This window comes from Stegastes partitus, unplaced genomic scaffold (genome assembly GCF_000690725.1).
Source record: "Stegastes partitus isolate 25-593 unplaced genomic scaffold, Stegastes_partitus-1.0.2 Scaffold1653, whole genome shotgun sequence".
NCBI lineage: Eukaryota > Metazoa > Chordata > Actinopteri > Pomacentridae > Stegastes > Stegastes partitus.
The window spans coordinates 153,368-154,462 of NW_007579384.1; the positions used below are offsets into that span (position 1 = coordinate 153,368).

Here is a 1,095-nt window from a genome sequence, read left to right on the forward strand (position 1 = left end):
AACAATAATTTGACTCACAAGGACTTTAATCAAATATTTTTAGGATATTTTAAGACTAAATCTAATCATGTAAGCTAGAAATAATTTCTAGATGTTTTGTTTTAACTCAGAGTTTGAAGCAGGAATGGATTACTTTGGTAAAACTAGACACTTGGCAATAATCATCTACATTGTTGATTTTCTTATTTATTAGTCATTTGGTCTCTTAAATGTCAGAAAATGATGAAAACTGTTGATCAAAATGTTCCCAAAACCAACGATATTCACAGTTAAGAAGCCTCAATCAGAGAATTTAGTGTTTTTTCCTTAAAAATGTTACTCAAACTGATAATTAATGATCAAAATAGTTGCTGATTAATTGATTAGTTGTCAGCGACTCGACTGATCGTCACAGCTGCTGACATCCTGCAGGCAAAATACGTTTCAGCACATTTTTATTTTCCAGTTTTATTTGAGCCACATGGTGCAATTTATGACGGAGGTATTTAAAATAAGAAGCAAAACTCATGATTTATTTTTTCATTTTATTCAGCTGTGAAACCTTAAACGTCCACGTTTGTCGCTCAGTGAAGCTTTTCCTCGGCGCCGACCTCCAGTTTGTTTCGGTCTTAAAGGAGATTCAGTCCAGAATCTGCAGCGAGGAGAAAAACCAGAAACCAAACCAGCGTCTCTCGTGTGAATCTCCAAACTCTGAGGTGTAAGTTCACATTATTAACAAGAGTCCCGGTGCAGAAACTCGTCAGCCGAACGCCGACATGGCCCACTGCTTGACGTCCGTGGGGCATTGTGGGTACTTCTGCAGGGCCTCCATGATCTGCGTGTGGTCCAGCATCAGCCTCATCAGCTGGAACTCCCTCTGAGTTTTGGCCGAGGATCCGTCGACGGGCCGGATCAGCTCCAGCTGCTGCAGATGCTCGAAGGCCTGAAGACGACAGAGTCGGGAAAAGCCGGTGAGCGTCTCTGAAGTTCACCGTTTCCTAAATCTCTGGAGGTGTTTTACTCACCTTCATGATGACCGGCTGCTCAAAGTTGTACATGGAGTTGGACTTCCTCTGCAGAAACTTCTTAAACTCTAAAGATGGGACGATAAAACAA

At 41.3% G+C, this 1,095-nt stretch overlaps 1 protein-coding gene across 1 annotated transcript in view; it reads right to left on the reverse strand.

Moving 5' to 3' along the window:
- Positions 1–504: 504 nt before the first annotated feature.
- orc4 (origin recognition complex, subunit 4) overlaps positions 505–1,095 on the reverse strand; it is a gene marked incomplete at its 5' end in the record, with an annotated part of 6,829 nt that continues 6,238 nt past the window's right edge. Inside the window, 2 exons of the mRNA XM_008301276.1 lie at positions 505–922; positions 1,005–1,091. Of these exons, the coding sequence (XP_008299498.1) occupies positions 740–922; positions 1,005–1,091 (270 nt within the window). The remainder of the gene's footprint in view (positions 923–1,004; positions 1,092–1,095) is intronic.